General features: G+C 37.6%; 1 protein-coding gene across 1 annotated transcript in view; it reads left to right on the top strand.

The window, feature by feature from the left end:
- BUB1B (BUB1 mitotic checkpoint serine/threonine kinase B) overlaps nt 1-15,120 on the top strand; it is a gene marked incomplete at its 3' end in the record, with an annotated part of 18,685 nt that extends 3,565 nt beyond the window's left edge. Inside the window, exons 6-20 of the mRNA XM_009573277.1 lie at nt 106-311; nt 2,265-2,359; nt 4,522-4,748; nt 5,037-5,149; nt 6,837-6,934; nt 7,229-7,281; nt 7,779-7,859; nt 8,103-8,187; nt 8,580-8,682; nt 9,745-10,031; nt 10,969-11,138; nt 13,290-13,436; nt 13,610-13,722; nt 14,015-14,176; nt 14,887-15,120. Of these exons, the coding sequence (XP_009571572.1) occupies nt 106-311; nt 2,265-2,359; nt 4,522-4,748; nt 5,037-5,149; nt 6,837-6,934; nt 7,229-7,281; nt 7,779-7,859; nt 8,103-8,187; nt 8,580-8,682; nt 9,745-10,031; nt 10,969-11,138; nt 13,290-13,436; nt 13,610-13,722; nt 14,015-14,176; nt 14,887-15,120 (2,174 nt within the window). The remainder of the gene's footprint in view (nt 1-105; nt 312-2,264; nt 2,360-4,521; nt 4,749-5,036; nt 5,150-6,836; nt 6,935-7,228; nt 7,282-7,778; nt 7,860-8,102; nt 8,188-8,579; nt 8,683-9,744; nt 10,032-10,968; nt 11,139-13,289; nt 13,437-13,609; nt 13,723-14,014; nt 14,177-14,886) is intronic.
- Between the last annotated feature and the right edge of the window lie 370 nt (nt 15,121-15,490).

A 15,490-nucleotide genomic window follows, 5' to 3' on the forward strand; every position in this document is an offset into this window, starting at 1 on the left:
ACCTTCAGTTGCTGAAACCATGTGTTATTATTGGAAGAATTACATCTTTTTATTGTGGAATTTGCCCTTGAGTGTGATAGTTTAAAGGTTAATTTGCATAAATATTTTTGCTTATAGCCACGAATCAAAACAGAAGCTTCCAGACTCTAACTTCTCAGCAGCTTTCAAATAATCCAGGTTTTGCTGTGTTTGATGAAAATTCAGCTTCTGGACCTGAGGTTCCCGTACTTACACCACAGCCATGGACAGCACCTCCAGCTCAGAGGGCCAAGGAGAACGAACTAACCGCAGGACCTTGGAACTCTGGCAGGGTAAGGAGTCTCAGAATGGACTTGCAAAAAAGACGAAGGTGTGTGTAAGCTGACGACTTCTGATCCCTGAGACAAAGGTTGTACTCTTTCTCCCTTGCCTGGGGTTTGTGTCTGTTTGTAACTACAGATCTTCCTAGCTTCTTCCTAAAGAGTCTCTGGCTATGTGTAACCTATTCAAGTTTAGCAAGCTGATCTTGCTAGAGTAAGTTTTAAAAACTCTAGAGAGTTTCTTAAATCAAGAAATTATAATTCTTGCTAACCAGAAAAATTGGTAGAGATGGCCTGCCAAACTGTTTGGAGGGCAGAAAAGGAATATAGGAGGGAAAACACTAGCTAAAGAAAGGGGGAGAAACCAGGCATTAGTTAATTCTGTAAGAAAGAAGAGCAAGAGTTGAACTGATGCCATACAATACAACCTGAAAGAAGAACTTGTTGCCTATCTTCTTATGAAAATAAGGCACATACAGCACATTTTGAAGTGCTTGTGAGGAAAACGGAAGAGTGGAGATCAAAAGAATTGAAGAACTACTGGAATATTTTTATCAATGGAATATTTTTATCCTGACAGGATGACAGAAAGTAGGTTCCAATGGTTTAAACTAATGCTGGAGACATGAAAAGAAACAGCTGTGCTACAGGTGTTTAAGCTGTTCTAGAGAAATGATCCAAGACATTATCTGAAGGAAACTAATCCTATGAAATCACGTTTGTTTCATACGTCCTTAGATAACCCCCAGCATTCCCCTGTTCTTTGTAGATTAGAGGGGAAGAATAGAAAGTAATCAGATAATAAAAATATTTTAGACTTCTCAATATAGAAGTCGTTATAAGTGAAGCTTAGAAACAAAAACTAGGATGGCGGGGGGGGAAGCAAATGGGCTGAAATACATGGAAACTCCAGGAATAATTACTACCAGATACAAAGCAATTTGATTAAGTGAATGGAAAAGTTCAGTAAATCACAGGTTTAATTTAACTGAGAAGAATGAGGAGAAAGAATTATTAATGTAAGACTTCTTTTATCAGTTGCCTTGCTTTGGGCTGCTTAACACATTCATTCTGGTCCCCAAATGCTTCTGTATTCTTTTAATGTCTGCCCTTAGAGTTCTCTCTGTTCCCCCTTTAATGAAATTTGTTAGATTTTTTTTTAAATTAAATCTGCAACTAACAGAACTGTTGAGATTTTTCTTTCCCCTTCACTGAAGTGTGGTGCTCATTCTGACTTGTATTACAGTGAAAGAATAACCTTTTGTGAATGCTTTGAGATATTGAAAGCTGCACAGAGGAAAGAGGCTTCTCTTTTATTGCCAGTGTAAAGATGGCTAAATAAACAGGTTGAAAAATGGTGGAAAAGAGAAGTCAGTTTGTGAAATATCCCCAGCATATAACTTTTTCTGCTTAAGAGTCTAGGGTAATTTCAAGTAGGCAGATGAGAGTAGCATGTTGTTAGACTAAATTCCATCTGTATTCTCTTAAATAATGGACCTCAAAAGTAGTTAAGGGATTTTTGTGGTGTTGGAATGGCCTCTGAGAGGAAAATTGAGAAGGCTCTTGGTGGACAGCAGAAGGAATACTATGATAGAATTGGGACAGTCTTCGCTGAAAAATGAGGACTATAGCATTTCTGGAAAACAAAGAAGAGGAGCAACTGGAATACCCAGCTTGACCAGCACTCACTCAATAACAGAAACTAGGTATTGATGAGGACATGCAGGAGGAGTGTCTTGGTTTTTTTAGGTGCTAGTGCTCAGCTGATGGTCTCTAACTGTTTATGTATCAGAACGGAATTAATCTTGTAAATTAATCTTGGAAAAGTCTATCAGGTTTAATTTTTTTAAATAACAAAAACTATGAATGCATTAAACACTTGGAAATGGGAGATTCGGAGTATAGAGGAATGTAGAGTCTAAACATGAATCTTTATGTTGTTAACACTGACTTTTCCTTCCTCAGCGTCCTCGCAGCAGTGCAAATTCTGGTATAGAAGTGCCCTGCCCACTGCCTGGTTTCACCCCGTATGTAGAAGAGTCAGCTCAGCAACAAGTCATGTGAGTCTTCGGTTTGAAATGGGGATTGCATTTGAAATTATCAAAGCTACTTCGTAAGATTCTGACTCATTTTGCCGAGTAGTCAAACCTCCAGATCTACAAGAACTTAAAAATCTGTTAACCTGGAAGCTTACTACTTTAGCTTGATGTCAGAGGCTTCAGAGGATGCATAAGGACATTTGGCTATTGCTGCTCATTATGTGGGAGCCTATATCATATTTATGTATGCTAATTAGTTTAATAGCTTTACTTGATGTGTTTACACAAAACCACAGCTACCTCTCTTAGGATGCTGTTTGCTATGAAAGCAGCCATGAATTGAAACAGGCTTATTGCTGTTTTCCTCTATTTTGGGAACTCTGTGCTCATTCTATCTGGAGTTTTATTCTGAAACAAGCTATCAAAGTTTCCATGACAACGGTGTTGCTTAGGTTATCGAGGAGTATGCTGTTTTGCCTCAAATTACCTTTCTGCTTGTACTGTGCTCACTGAAATGCTGATAAATCCCAGGAGATGGGCTTGCTCTGTTTTGTTAGAGCAGAGGAAAAAGCATTTTGCAAAGCTGCTTACCTTTCTTTTTCTGTGGCTAATGATGGCCATAGAATACATAGGCTCTTCCTAAGAGAGAAGTGGAAAAGAATGTTTGATATTACAGACAGCTTCCTTTGCTCTGAATTGCATATAATCAAAGAATGCTGAAAGGTGGCAGCATGGATTTTTCCTGTGGGTTTTGTATGGTGCATGTGGACTGCAGAATAGCTCTGACCAAGGACATACCATAATTTAGTTTAAGAATATGTAAAAAATTAAGTTTCTGTCTAAGCTATAAGACTATTTCTTGCTCCTGAAAGTGAGTGAGTGATCTCTTGACATGCTGGTCTCTCAGATGAAGACTTACTATTTACAGAAGGCAGCATCTTTTTATACCAGGGAAAAGGAAGGAATCGGTGGGAACTGAACATCATGCTAAATTTGCTGTAAGCAACTTGAGCAGAGAGTTTGTATGTAGTTTTATGCTATATAGTTGAAAGTTTATACGCAGATTTTTTTTTTTCTGCCTTTGAGTCCATTTCGTCATGATGCCATGGTCATCAACCAAATCAAGTCTGAAAGCGTTGTGTTGGAACTGTGTAAACATGGTGAAAATCATACCATCAGTTGTCATCTGGAGATTTGGGTAGAAGGACCCTGTAGTGATCTTGGTAATAAGCCCCCAACCCCACAAAAAAGCTTTAAAAATCCCCAACCATTAGGAGCACCTCTTTGCCTCATAATCTCCCAAATGCTCTTAGGGTTGTGAGTCCATTCACGTGCAAAACAAAACAGATGCCTTGGAACTGTGCACTGTGTTTCTTTTGAACTTTTTACCCAGACCACAGTTAACCTATTTTTCAAGGTCAGTTGTTCAGATCATCTTTTATTGAGGTACAGATTATTGCTGGAGTTACCTGGATTACTGGTATCTGTAAAATTGTACAAATTCTGGTTCCTCTCTCCTGAAATTAGCATGTAGCACTTCCGGAAAGCACTTTCAAGATAAGAAATTGACTGCTACTGACTCCTTTCATTGTACAGTGATGGGTTTTTATTTGTTTGTTTTTGTTTGTAATGGGGCACTTAATTTCTCTCACTCAGCATGCAAAACACTCTCCTTGAGCAAACTCTTCTCTTACTGCATCTTTAATCTTCCTTTTTTTCTTAATCTAAAATGCCAGGCTTAATCTAGTCCAAGATCTTCCATTTTTAGGTCCTGCAGACTTTTTTTTTTTTTCCTCCCAGATAAACTCTGTTTTGTAGGATGATTAGGGACTTGTCACCTGTGTGGTCACACAGATCAATGGAGCTAAAGCAAACATAGATCCTGCTCCAGAATGCACAGCAATTCAGAGTATCATAAGAATTTTATTTGCTCTTGACTGGGCCTTATTAGCACTTTGTTTTGGGTTTTTTTTTTTTGATTACACGATTCTGAGTTGGTATGCTTGCCTTTTATGTCCTATCATTGCATTTTTCTTGTTTGGTTTTTTCTATCAACAGAACAGAATGTCTTTAGACTATTCTACAGCTAGTTTCTGAAATTAGCTATATTTTTTCCCTATGCTTGCTTTTTTGTGTTACAGTGAAGTACATATAATTAAAGTAATAAGTGCATGTTTTTTCAGGACTCCCTGCAAAATTGAACCCAGCATAAACCACGTTTTAAGTGCTCGCAAACCTGAGAAAGAGGAGGATCCACTACAGCGAGTGCAAAATCATCAGCAGGATACTCAAGAAAAGAAAGAGGTAGTGATGTACTGTAAAGATAAAGTTTATGCTGGAGTTGAAGAATTTTCTTTGGAAGAGATCCGAGCTGAAATCTACAGAAAGAAAGCAAAAAAGAAAACTGAAGGTATGCTTCAAAATGGGATGACATAAGACTTTCTGAGATGGAATCGTGAAATTATACGTACCTTTTATCAGCATACAGCTGTCTGTTATTGCAGCTGTTTTTCTTTTTCTGCTGGAATAGTTATTTAACCGCTCTGAGGCATAGAGAAAGTAACATCTCTGACAGTTTTACGTGTAAGTCATGAAATAGGAAAGGCCAGAGGTTTTAGCCCCTGTGAAAAGAATTTAGGCTTTAGCCACAGATTGCATGTGAAATATGCATTGTGCCTTAAAAGCTTTTCTTCCTTAGAGGAGATGCAGGCTATAGCACAGAAGAAGGAAGAAATACAAAGGAAAATTGAGGAGCTGGAGAAGAAATTAAAGAAGAAAGAAGATAACAAGCAGCAACAACTGCGTGAACAGGTATTGTCCTCATTTAACTGTTCTTTTACAAATAGATACTATTTTAAGTAAAAGTACTAAAGGAGGAACAATATCTAATATGTTTCTCTTTGGCTAACACTTTTAAAACTTTTTTTGAAAGGATGCTTCAGTCTGTTGTACGCATACATCACCCAGTAAATGAATGCTCAGAGAAATATTTCTTTTCTTCCCCACTTGTCCCCAAGCCATATCCTTTCACTATGGGAATGTAAATCAAAGACTTCAAGTTTTGTAGTGTTACTTTGTTTGTTAAGTTATTTAGCAATCAGACAAGATACCTTGTGCTAAGGTATAAACTTCTAAATTTTTTAAGTAAAGGTATGCCAAATGCTTAAGGGTGAGTTGCTCTTTCTTAAGCTCTCTTCATGTGCGGTTTCTTTTTATTTAGCGAAGTTGTAGTGCAGAAGACAGGAGAAGCAGCTGGAACTAAAAAAAAAGGGTCACAAAGTGATGTGGGCTAACCCTGGTAGGCAACTAAGCACCACACCTGCTTGCTCACTCCCCCTCAGGGGGATGGGGGAGAGAATTGGAAGGTAAAAGTGAGAAAACTCCTGGGTTGAGATAAGGACAGTTCAATAGGTAAACCAAAAGCTATGCCCTAAAGCAAAGCAAAATAAAGAATTCATTCACTACTTCCCATTGGCAGGCAGATGTTTAGCCATTTCCAGGAAAGCAGGGCTCCATCATGCAAAACGGTTACTTGGGAAGACAAATGCCAAGACAAATGCCGTAATTCTGAACATCCCCCCCCTTCCTCCAGATTTTATTGCTGAGCATGATGTCATATGGTAATGGAATATTCGTTTGGTCAGTTGGGGTCAGCTGTCTGAGCTGTGTCTCCTCCCAACTTCTTGTGCGCCCCAACCTACTCGCTGGTGGGGCAGCATGAAGAACAGATGATCTTGATGCTGTGTAAGCACTCTTCAGCAGTAGCTAAAACACCAGTGTGTTATCAACACTGTTTTGGTCAAGAATCCCAAACATAGCACCATACCAGCTACTACGAAGAAAATTAACTCTATCCCAGCCAAGACCAGTACACAAAGCCATATCTGATTTGTTTCCAAGTTTTATAGACAGTAGTGTGCTCTATTATGTATTAGATTTTCTTTTTTTCCTTTTCTATGCAGAACAGTCTTGAGCAGAGTATCTTTCAAGCAAGTATACTTTGGTCTGTCATTGCTAGGTAGTATTTAAACCCCGGTTTTCTTATAGGTTGCAAATAACAAGTTAACTATTTTAAAGCTTTTTCTTTTCCCAGCTTCATCAGTTCTCTCTCTCTCTCTTTCTCTCCTCCTTCCCCATTTCCAAAACAATGCCTTAGTCGTAAATATTTTAAATAATGAAATATAAAGTGTTGTGAATTTGATGTAAGCTATGTAACTGCTTACACATGTCTTTAATAGTGGCAGTATAACTAAAATCTCCTATGAAAGTTATATACGGTTGCAAGGAGTAAAATTATGCATTTTAACTACACTAAGCAATAAGAATGGACTTTTTTCTTGCAAGTAAACTAAGTACAAATAAAAAAATGGCTAGAGACGATTATTAATCCATCAGGGCTCTAACGACCTACACAGGATTATCATAATGTTCTTGAAACCTTGTTGCATGGCTTGTGATTCCATCACTGTAGAACCAAAATATGATTTTGTTTCTACAGCTAACAGAGATAACAGAAGCTTTGCCCCCTTTGGGACTCCAAGGATTTACTTTTGCCAGTGCAACAGAAGTTGGGGAGAAACAGCCTCAGTTGCAAAGGTAATACAGGATTTTCTTTGCCAGCAATGAGAAAATTTGTGAGGATAATTAGTTATGAGTAACATGGATCACTAAAGAGAGCCTGTTTCCACAGACATAATGGAATATACCCCTAGGCATCAGCCTGTAACCAGGATCTGTAATCTGTCTTTATATAATCTCGATTATTTGTCTGAGGGATCTTAACTTCCTACAAGTAGCATATGTCAACTTGGCTTGCCTTTTTTACAAAGTTTACTTATGTTTTGTGAAGGTGTGTAAAATATAAGAAAGAAGTTTGTATCTTTTTCACAGTGAATCGCAGGTCTCTGAAGATACTCAACTACATAAACCATCTTGTTCTGAGGGTAAGTATTAAAGTTTTTTAACATTAAGGAGAAGGCCATGTTGAAGGGAAGTGTTCTTTTGTATGAATAGCAAGACTGCAACAAACTAAAAACTAATGTCTAGGTGGATTAGAAGAATGAAAATGAGAATGTGCTAGTGTTGAGTGCCTTTAACTATATTCAGCAAAAGATGGAGCATCTGAGGTCTGAGAACTGTCATTATTTGAAAGGACTGTCAAGCAGAAGAGCTTTTTTCTTTTAATAGCTGAAGAGCTTTCTTCGCACTTTCATATATGCAGTCTTACTAAAATCTGTAAAACAGTTTAACACTAACTTTAAGATTGATACTGTCATAAGTCCTTCTTTTTCCTCAGAGGATTTGGTAGAGGAATACAATCAGAAATTATATATTCAGTTTTGTTGTTGGGAAGGGTGCGTGCTGAAGAAATTTACTTTTGGCCCAAATTCACTACTGTTACTGTTGGCAGAGGTTATCCAGTCTCTTGGTGTATGCCCAGATACACAAAGGGGAAATGTGTTTTTAGACTCTGAGGATGAACAGGAGGAACAGAGAGATGAGGCCAGCCTTGGGAAAAAAGGTACATATTCTGAAGCACATTCTAAAAAGAGCAAGCTAGCTAACAAAATATGGTGGTAAAAGTGTGGTTCATTTACATGACAAAACCCAGCCTTTTTTAATAGGCTTCTTTAAATGTCAGTTCTGTAACTTCCTGCTAGGACTGGTATTTTTAAGACTGTGTATTAAATGTTTTAAGTAGTATTGGATACACTGTTGTAGAAAAAATGTTGATACAATAGAGCCTCTTGGTTTTTCTTCACAGATGTAGGTCTCCTTCCCCCACCGGATGCTGCTACATTTTTCTCCATATTTGACGAATCCTCGACTTTGGCAAATCAGAATATAAGGTAGAATTATTCAAGACCTAGATTTCAGGGGGAGGGAAAACTGAAGTATCAAACCACTTTCTGTAGCAGCTGAAATACAGTACTGCTTCTTGTATGGATGTGGGGTGGGTTTTTGTTTTGTTTATATTTGTATTTTTTGTTTTATTTCATTACTCGGGAAGTCCATGATGAGGAAATACTCTCCTGTTGTTCCTCCTCAATCTAGAACTATTTAAGCTGCTATATAAACTTTCTTCATTCTGGATAGCTGTATATATTGCAGTTTACTGGTAGTTCTGTAGTAGAAAGTGGTAGATTGAAATTGTCAGTAGACTTAAACTCTTGAGAGGAATCTCTGTTGAAGACTGGAAGCTACTCTAATAAATATTTAATGGAATGTACCTTTATTTTAGTTGTTCTGCAGATCATATACAGAAAAGTGGCCGGCGCCCTCTTGCTGTTCGTAAACCTTCAGATTCTCTGACTGCAAAGGAAAACATACCACCAGAAACCTGTGTAAGGAAACAGTTTACCCCATAGCAGATTTTCTGTCAATGAGAAACCAACATAGAATGTCCTGCTGTTGAACTGAGTAAGATTGGTTGGACTGACATGATGAACGATAAACAAGGATTCTGAACTTCTGTCTGGCATGGCAATACTTGAATTGGGTGATGTTAAGATTACACTGGGAATTTCATGTTTTTATTAGGCTTTAAGGTGGCCAATACAGAGATGATGGTAAGGACTCTTCCAAAGTTTAAGCAAGTGATTAGTGGCCAGGATTAGTCACGCTGAAACTTTAAAAAGTTTGTGTGATGAAGAGTTGCACTCTTAAACACTGCCTCCTGTCCTATCCACTTTCTTGCCGTGCATCCAAACAAGCATCTCAGCTCCTGTGTTCCTCACCCGAAGTACCATACGCTTGACTCCCTTAAACTTTTGTATCTTGTTTTCTAAGCTATGTGTTGTTATGTGGCAGTTTTGCAGATGTTTGTAAAGCTTTCAGTAGAGGTGGTAGTTGCTGTCTCAGCAAAGGACTTAGTTATTGCATGCCACAATAGACCTTTAGACTGGTTGAGTGAGAGGATTTTATGTACAGCTACAATATGAGATACTTATCAGGGTTAAGCATGGTAAGCATCATGCTGATTTTGGTTCTAGAGTCAGTCTGGATAACTGCATAGTTCTGCTTTACATGTTCTATGTGTCTTCAATGCCCAACATTTTAGTAAACACTTTAATAATGTGCTTATAACTGGACTGAAATGCACTTCTGGGGTGGTAGATACCAAGTAGCCTTTAAGAGTTCATGGCAGCTCTGCAGCACTCTAGAGGGTAACAAAGCTACCCTTTCTAGTTGGAAAAAAATATGCAACTATATTACAGTTAGGGTTCAATTACTCAATTTGAATGAGCAATATAAGTAGAGTACATGAAGACCGAGTGTCAGATTCATGTTGGAAGATGGTGGGGTGGAAGAAAGGGGAGAGAGAAATGTTCAGCTTTTAAATAAATTAGAAGAAGATTTGACATAAAATTTACAGGCTTTTCACCGTCTATTCCTACTTTTTTCAGGATGAGCTGAATGGAATTGAACCTTTGACTGAAGATGCAATTTTGACAGGCTCCTACAAGAACAAAACCCTCTGTGCCAACCCAGAAGACACGTGTGATTTTGTTAGGGCTGCCCATCTGGCCTCAACGCCCTTTCATGGGGTGGTAGCTCAGAGAGTCCCAGCTCCTGCTTTTTCACAGAGTGTCCTGAAGGAAGACTGTCCAGAATCTAAGAGTGCACCTCTGAATCGGGAAACGCTGGTTTGTGAGGGAGCATACAATGAAGCTCTTTGTGTAAATAAACTGAGGTAATTAACAGCAAAGCATCTTAAGCCCCTTTTCCTGTGTGTCTTTCGTTGTGATTTCACTATTCTGTTGCTGAAGAAACAATTTTCTGAAGAGATCAGAATATGCTGAAGTCAGCCATTTCTCTAGCTCAGGGTCCATTTTGCCTTGAGCAGATTTAAGAGGTAATACCAAGTCCGCTTGGCTTTTCAGCATTACTGCTGTGGGACTTAACTCCACGATTCTTCTACCAAATGACTTGCAAAGAAACGAACACGTTCTGTCTTTGTAACCGGAGATTAAAAGTAGAATCATCAGTTCCTTTTATACTCGTATGCTTCTGTAGTTATTTTAGTATATAAAATGCATCTGGTGATTATGCTTAGATTTCTTCTACAGAGGAGAAAAGCTGGAGAGAAGGAAAAAAAACTGGTAAACAACCTCCTGTTTCTTATCATTGTAAAGAAAAAAGCCTCCATTGCATGGGGTTTTAATTTAGAACTGAGTTTGATTTGCTAGCTGTTAGTATGTAAACAAGTATACCATGCTGAAGGTGTTTGTTTACTTGGCAAGTTCCCTAGGAAGCCATGCTGATTATAATTAGGAAGGAAGAGCAAGAGTTATTTCCCACCCAACCCTCTGCTGCTTTAAAAGCGCTGTAGGTCTGATTTTTGATAGCTAAGGGACTAATCAACACTCAGTATGTCATCTGTTGTGGCAGTCATATTTAATGGAAGAGAAGATAAAATCCATCTGTAGACTAAGATTCTGAGTATAAACAATTATTGAAGCTAAAATGAAGCTCTGACATGACTATTGGTTTTTCACTAAGGATGAGAAAGGACTTCTTTAACATAAAGAAGTCTGGGAGTGCACAGTATCCTTTCATAGTCACTAGGCTGGCATTCTCTAGGCACTCTATCTTCTGAAAGTCTGAATAGTTGATGACTTTATTTACAGCCCGATCATGGAAGCAAGCCTGGAAGATACTCGCTCGTCAGGTTCTTCTGTCTCCTCAGGATCTTCTCTTTCCTCTGTTACACAAATATCTACTACTAAATACCTGCATATCCCTGAGAAACTGGAACTTGCTCAGAGCTTGCCTGCTGAAATGGTTACTGATTCTGGAGGTATCAATGAAAACATTACTGGTTAGTACTAAACTGAGTTTCGCTTACAACAAATAACTTGCAGCTGTCACTAAACTATGGTGCTTTTTCTGCGCTTCCTATATTCTACTCTGCTTTCTGTGTATTTCCCATTACTTTGACTTGTGACTAAACTTGTCTCCCTTGTCAGAAGGAGTAGTGAGGTATACAGTATAGCATGCTTGTCAGCATCCAAAAGATGTAAATATTAAAGTGACAGAGAAGTTAAGGTATTAAAGCAGGGAGTGTGTATGAGTAATGAGGTCAAATTCTGAAATGAAAAATTTGGACTGGATGGTAGTGAGAACTTCTAAGACAGCTTTGTTTTGTTTTGTCTTGATTTTTTTCTCTCTGTAATCATATTGTCTGTTCTCGTGATGTGCTGATAAGTGCCACATTGAAAAAGGTGAATATGAACTTGAAATCTAGTGAAAGTTGCATAATTTTGGTTTTAAATTTGCACTCTTAACTTTGCTGTAAACTATTGTGCTGCTTAGCAGTATGTTTCTTTTTCCTATTGAGGGAAAACAATACTGGTACTTAAATAGTTAATTTTTTTTTTTTTTTTTCTTCTAGCCAAAGACCTTTGTTTCTCTCTGTTACAAATCTTTATATTACAGTTAAAACAGGAATGGTCACAAAAAGCCTTCAAAATCTGGCCTGTAGAACTAGGTTTGTGTTGAATGATGGTTTTCAAGGTGTTTAACCTGCTTTAATGCCTTTGATTTTTGGTTTATGATATTTTAATTAGAATTGTATATCTGAAAATTCTCAGTGTATCTACTCTAGAGAAGAATATGTTATTGTGTCTGCAGACTATTTTATGATGAAGCATGCTTGGGACCTGGAATGAAAATACAATTAGGAGATGGGTGTTGTCACGGAAATAGCTGAAATATTTTGGATAGATCTTACATTCATTTTTTATCATATGCACTAATCTTTGGAGCAAGATGAAGAATCTTTACAGATTCTTTTCAGAAAAAGAAGGCATTTGTTCAGATGTTTTAATGGACCTTTCTTAAACTTTTGATCATTCCTATTGCTTTTTTCTTGCTTTCTGCACATCTCCCTTGAACTGCAGTTCTCAACCTGGATGTAATAATTCTACTGAGGACTCCTTAATGCTGCATAGAGCAGAAAAATTACTTCAGATGTCTGTCAGTTTATTCCTGTAAAATATGCCAGTAAATTTCATAGGTTTGTGATAGTAAAATATTGGAACACCTGTTTAGGCTTCAACCTACAATGTTTCCTGGATCTACTTTCATGGAATTACTTCCTGAGCAATATCTTACTGCAATGCTTTTCAAATAAATATGAGTATAACGGTAGGTAATGATACTCTGATTCTTACCTTTGTACTGTGAAAGCTTAAAATGTTGTCACCCATTACTAGTCATAGTCTTTGGGAGAGGAAATCAGTAGAAGCTGTCTAGTTCTGTGGTGTTTTACTCTGCCTGATCGTTTGAGATCAACACTTTTCAGGCTACCTTGGTTTTGTACAGGTGAACTCATCTATTGAATGATTTTCTCTCTGTCCTATTATGCAGGAAAGTAAACCCAGACCTACATGTAATTATTTTATGTGTCTTCCAGGAGGTAAAAGCCATTAAACTTTTAATATTGCAGTGAGCAGCAGAGTTGGAGTCCAACTTTGTTTTCCTTTTCTTGTATAAAACCCCTGCTGTATTCAAAGGAGTGAATTTCAATAAAGCCCTTCATTTAAAAATCACAAACTGATCACTTACTCTGGACACATATTTAAAAAAGGAGTGTTAATTTGCAAAATAAGTTTGAATTCTGCTGTGGCTGAGCAGACATACCTGATCTAATTCAGAGCTTTGTCTCTTGTGAAAGATAATTTTACATGATGCTACAGTAGAATCATTGAGACCTCATGATGAGATAGTCTGTAAGGTAGTTTCAAAGATAAGCGTTATGTTCACTTCACAGAACAAGAAACTATTGGAAAGAGATTAATTGACTTGCTGAAAGGTGATGCAGTAAATCAGTATCTATGCAGATAGAAAGCTTCCAATATCCAGGTTACTTTTTCTTGACAGATACAATCAAGTCACAGAGGCTCAACACCTAGTTTCAGCTCATCTGTTTCTATTACTTGTCTTCTAGGTGATGATGTAACTCAGTTGTTGTGGAGCGCTGAACAGCGTAAAAAGCTTTTAGATCCTATGCCAGAATCACTGACTGCTTCTCCAGATTTTCATTTGGAGACTGGTGCTCTGCCTGTCATGGAGTTTGAGAAAGACGTTGAGCTAGGTAGGTATGCCAGATGCTCTACAGTGCAAGGGATCTATTTATGTTCTAATTGGTTTGAAATATGCTTCATATTCACCGTCACTAGTTTTATGTGGTGTAGATGGGGAATAACTTGAACAGCCTGGGTACATATATTTGTTGTGACAGCTCATGAATGTAAACTTTCATAACAGGAAATGAGACTTACTGTGTCAAATGGGAATATTGGACCAATGAAGAATACAAGATGTTTTTTGCCATTCCAGCTAACTTTCCCCAGTTGGATGCAAAGGGATTTGCAATAAAGGTAACACGTATGATGGTTATTATACAAGAAGTGTGAAATGTTAAAATCTCTTCAGCCAATATAAAGTAAAATGTAGTAAGTTTGGTCTTAATTTCTGAATTCTGTGCATGAAGTTTGCTACTTCAAGTCCTCTTTCTAATTGCTGACATAGATTAAAAAAAGTTTCTGACTGTGGAAAATGTCTTCCTTGGTAAAGCGGGGGGAGGAAAAAAAGAGGATGAGAAGAATATGAAAATGAGCAATTTTCACTTTATTCCAAAAATAAATGTTCTTCTTATGTACCTTCTTGTAGGTGTATTCTCAGCCTGTGCCTTGGGATTTTTATATCACTCTTCAGTTACGGGAGCGTTTGAATACTGACTTTGACCAAAGCTTCAGTGAGAATTACAGCTGTTACTTGTATCAAGATGGCTGTGCTATTTTGCACAGGGATATAAATCGCTTCACGCTTGGGGTCAGTACAGATAAACAAAGTACAATTGTAGAAGACACGAACTCTTGCATAGGTACCATTAGTGAGTTTTGTTTGTCATTATGCTCATTGCTGAAGATAGCTTCATATGTTTAATACTGCAGTCCAGATCTTCTGTTTTGTTTTATCTATCTACAAATTAGGACTGCCTTAGAGCAGGTTTCTCATTCATAGATCATGTGCTTCACAGAGACAAACTTGAACCCATTTTTCACGTTTTCTTTATTCACGACTGATAAACGACCTGAGCCAAGAACCACATGTTATTCCACAACAAGGTTTGCACCTAAAGTGCTTGTTTAACTTGACATCTTTCAGTGAGTTCCAGTCTGCTATAGCAAGGTCATAGCATCTAGTGTTTTGCTGAAGGATTTACATTTTAAATAGTGTCTTTAAGTGCTTTTTGAATTGTTGCATATAAATAGGATACAAATTAAATAGTGTTTTCAGTCTTCAGTTCAATTTCCTCCTCCTGATCTTTTGTCCACTTCTGAATAATAGTTTTTCCTAACAGCTCATGGTTCTTTTAATTCTGGCTGGGCTGATCATGGGCAAAATCTGATTATACTGAATTTAGGGTAGGACTGTTATCTCTGTATGGATGAGTAAGGGGGAAAAAAAGTGAGCTATAAATATTTCACTTAATCTAAGGTAGAATGGCATATAGATACATGTTTATTCCCTGTTTTCAGGATGTTATTCGTGGCTGTAAGTCCATCACGGAGGAAGTTATCCTACTGGTTGTTTATAATCTTCTGAGTGTGGTAGAGAAACTCCACAAAGCAGAGATTGTCCATGGAGATCTGAGTCCAGACGTGTTCTTTCTAGGAGACAGGTTCGTCTCTTTGTATGACTATGGGAGGATATATAATACTCAGTTACAGCTACAGTTCTTGTGCTTTTGTAATTTCTCTTCTTTAGTTGCGGTACTGATATTGCAGTCCAGTTTTTTTAGGCTACAGTGCATTCTGAAAATAGTGAAAACACTTTGTTTAGAAATAAACCTTTCTTTTGTTTATTTCTATAGAAATAGTATACAGTGATGTTGTAAAACTTATACTAAACAAAATGTTTTTGCTATTGCCTGTGTTCTCAAGTTTCTACTTTACCAGTGTACTGGACAGCCAAGTAAAAAACTTGTCTTCTGGTTTTATGTATCTGAAAAACAGGAAATCAGAAGACAAAGGGCAGGTGGGACTGGAATATCCAGACACTCTCTTAAACAGATTGCTTAGCTTCCACTACAGTCCAGATTGTAACTCGATGCACAGATCTAGTTTTCTTCTTTAAGCTCTT

This window comes from Fulmarus glacialis, unplaced genomic scaffold (assembly GCF_000690835.1).
Source record: "Fulmarus glacialis isolate BGI_N327 unplaced genomic scaffold, ASM69083v1 scaffold1612, whole genome shotgun sequence".
In the NCBI taxonomy this organism is placed as follows: domain Eukaryota; kingdom Metazoa; phylum Chordata; class Aves; order Procellariiformes; family Procellariidae; genus Fulmarus; species Fulmarus glacialis.